A 1844-nucleotide genomic window follows, 5' to 3' on the forward strand; every position below is an offset into this window, starting at 1 on the left:
TTTTTTTGAGATGAAGTCTTGCTCTGTTGCTCAGGCTGCAGTGCAGTGGTGTGATAGCTCACTGCAACCTCCGCTTCCCAGGTTCGAGCAATTCTCCTGCCTCAGCCTCCCGGGTAGGTGGGACTACCGGCGTACAGCATCACACCCTGCTATTTTTTGTAGTTTTAGTAGAGACAGGGTTTTACCATGTTGGCCAGGCTGGTCTCAAATTCTTGGCCTCAGGTGATCCATTCACCTCAGCCTCCCAAAATGCTGGGATTACAAATGTGAGCCACCACGCCCAGCCCCTCATTTCAATTTTTTTATTTTTCATTTTTTTGAGCTAGAGTCTTGCTCTGTCACCTAGGCTGGAGTGCAGTGGTGCAATCACAGTGATCATGGCAGCTTCAACCTTAAAGGCTCAAGCGATCCTCTCATCTCGGCCTTCCTAGTAGCTGGGACTATAGACATGCACCATGATGCCAGGCTAATTAAAATTTTTTGTAGAGATGGGTCTCACTGTGTTGGCCAGGTTAGTCTTGAGCTCTTGGGCTCAAGCGATCCTTCCACCTAGGCCTCCCAAAGTGCTGGGATTACAGAGATGAGCCACTGTGCCTCAGTCCTTATAAGCGGCTTGAGGTCTTTGACATCCCAAAGATTCCTGAGATGTAGAGAAATCTCTCCTCTCCATGATTCCACCCAAGCTAGGGTCTTGGTCTCTCTCTCCTCTTTCTCTCTCTCCCTCTTTCTCCTTGACTCTCTCTCCCTCCCCACTTTTTCTCTCTCCCTCTTCCTCCCTTCTTCTCACCCTCCCTCTCTTTCCTGCCACCTCTTGCTCTCCCTGCTACTCTCTCTCGCTCTCATTCTCTTCCTCCCTCTCTCTCCGCCTTCCTTCCTGCAAGGACACAGGAGGAAACGAATATTATACATACCAGATGTCCCTCAAACTTGACATCTTACAGGAGACAAAAGGAGAGCCATAGAAACTGTCAGGCGAAAAGGGACTTCAGCCAATTCATATAGGCCACAGAGCCAAGGGAAGACTTTCTAGCCTTTCTTTGTCTCAGTCTTTGATGCGGTAGTCCCTGTCCCTTCCAGACTTTCTCTGAGACAGGGACTTCCTTCAGCCCCGTGGTTCTCAGCCTTGGCTGCACACTGGATTTGCTCCCACCAGTTCTGATGGAATTTGTCTGGCGTGCATGCAGCCTGGCTGTTGGGAATTTAGAAAGCTCCCCAGGTGATTCCGACATGTACTATGGGCAACAACTCATCTAACCTCATTTCATCTACAGGGTTGGTTTGCTGGTAGGAACCTGGCCGTATCTCAGGTCACCACCAAATACGTTCTCTGGGTGGACGATGATTTTCTCTTCAACGATGAGACCAAGATTGAGGTGTTGGTGGATGTCCTGGAGAAAACGGAACTGGATGTGGTAAGGGACAGTTGTCAGTTTCACCCAGCTGCAATCTGTAGAGTTGGACAAGTGGGGAGAAGAGAGGGAAAAAATATATAAGAGAAGAGGAGGTGGAGGGAGAGGGCCTGGTACAGGAGGTGAATAGGCCAGTGCAACCCAGGTGGAGAGTGCTGAACCAGCTCACACCTCTAGACTGACTTTTCTTTGAGCAAATTACACCCCCATCCTCATTTGCAATTGTGTTCTCCTTTAAAATGGTATGTTTAGGCCGGGCGCGGTGGCTCACGCCTGTAATCCCAGCACTGTGGGAGGCTGAGGCGGGTGGATCACGAGGTCAATAGATCGAGACCATCCTGGTCAACATGGTGAAACCCCGTCTCTACTAAAAATACAAAAAATTAGCTGGGCATGGTGGCGCGTACCTGTAATCCCAGCGACTCAGGAGGCTGA

At 49.9% G+C, this 1844-nt stretch overlaps 1 protein-coding gene across 1 annotated transcript in view; it reads left to right on the forward strand.

Annotated features, from left to right (window-relative positions):
- Nucleotides 1-1844, forward strand: part of B4GALNT2 (beta-1,4-N-acetyl-galactosaminyltransferase 2) — a 29345-nt gene that overhangs the window by 24231 nt on the left and 3270 nt on the right. Inside the window, exon 7 of the mRNA XM_037742534.1 lies at nucleotides 1251-1412. Within this exon, the coding sequence (XP_037598462.1) occupies nucleotides 1251-1412 (162 nt within the window). The remainder of the gene's footprint in view (nucleotides 1-1250; nucleotides 1413-1844) is intronic.

The sequence above is a fragment of the Cebus imitator genome, unplaced genomic scaffold (assembly GCF_001604975.1).
Source record: "Cebus imitator isolate Cc_AM_T3 unplaced genomic scaffold, Cebus_imitator-1.0 Scaffold123, whole genome shotgun sequence".
NCBI classification, from domain to species: domain Eukaryota; kingdom Metazoa; phylum Chordata; class Mammalia; order Primates; family Cebidae; genus Cebus; species Cebus imitator.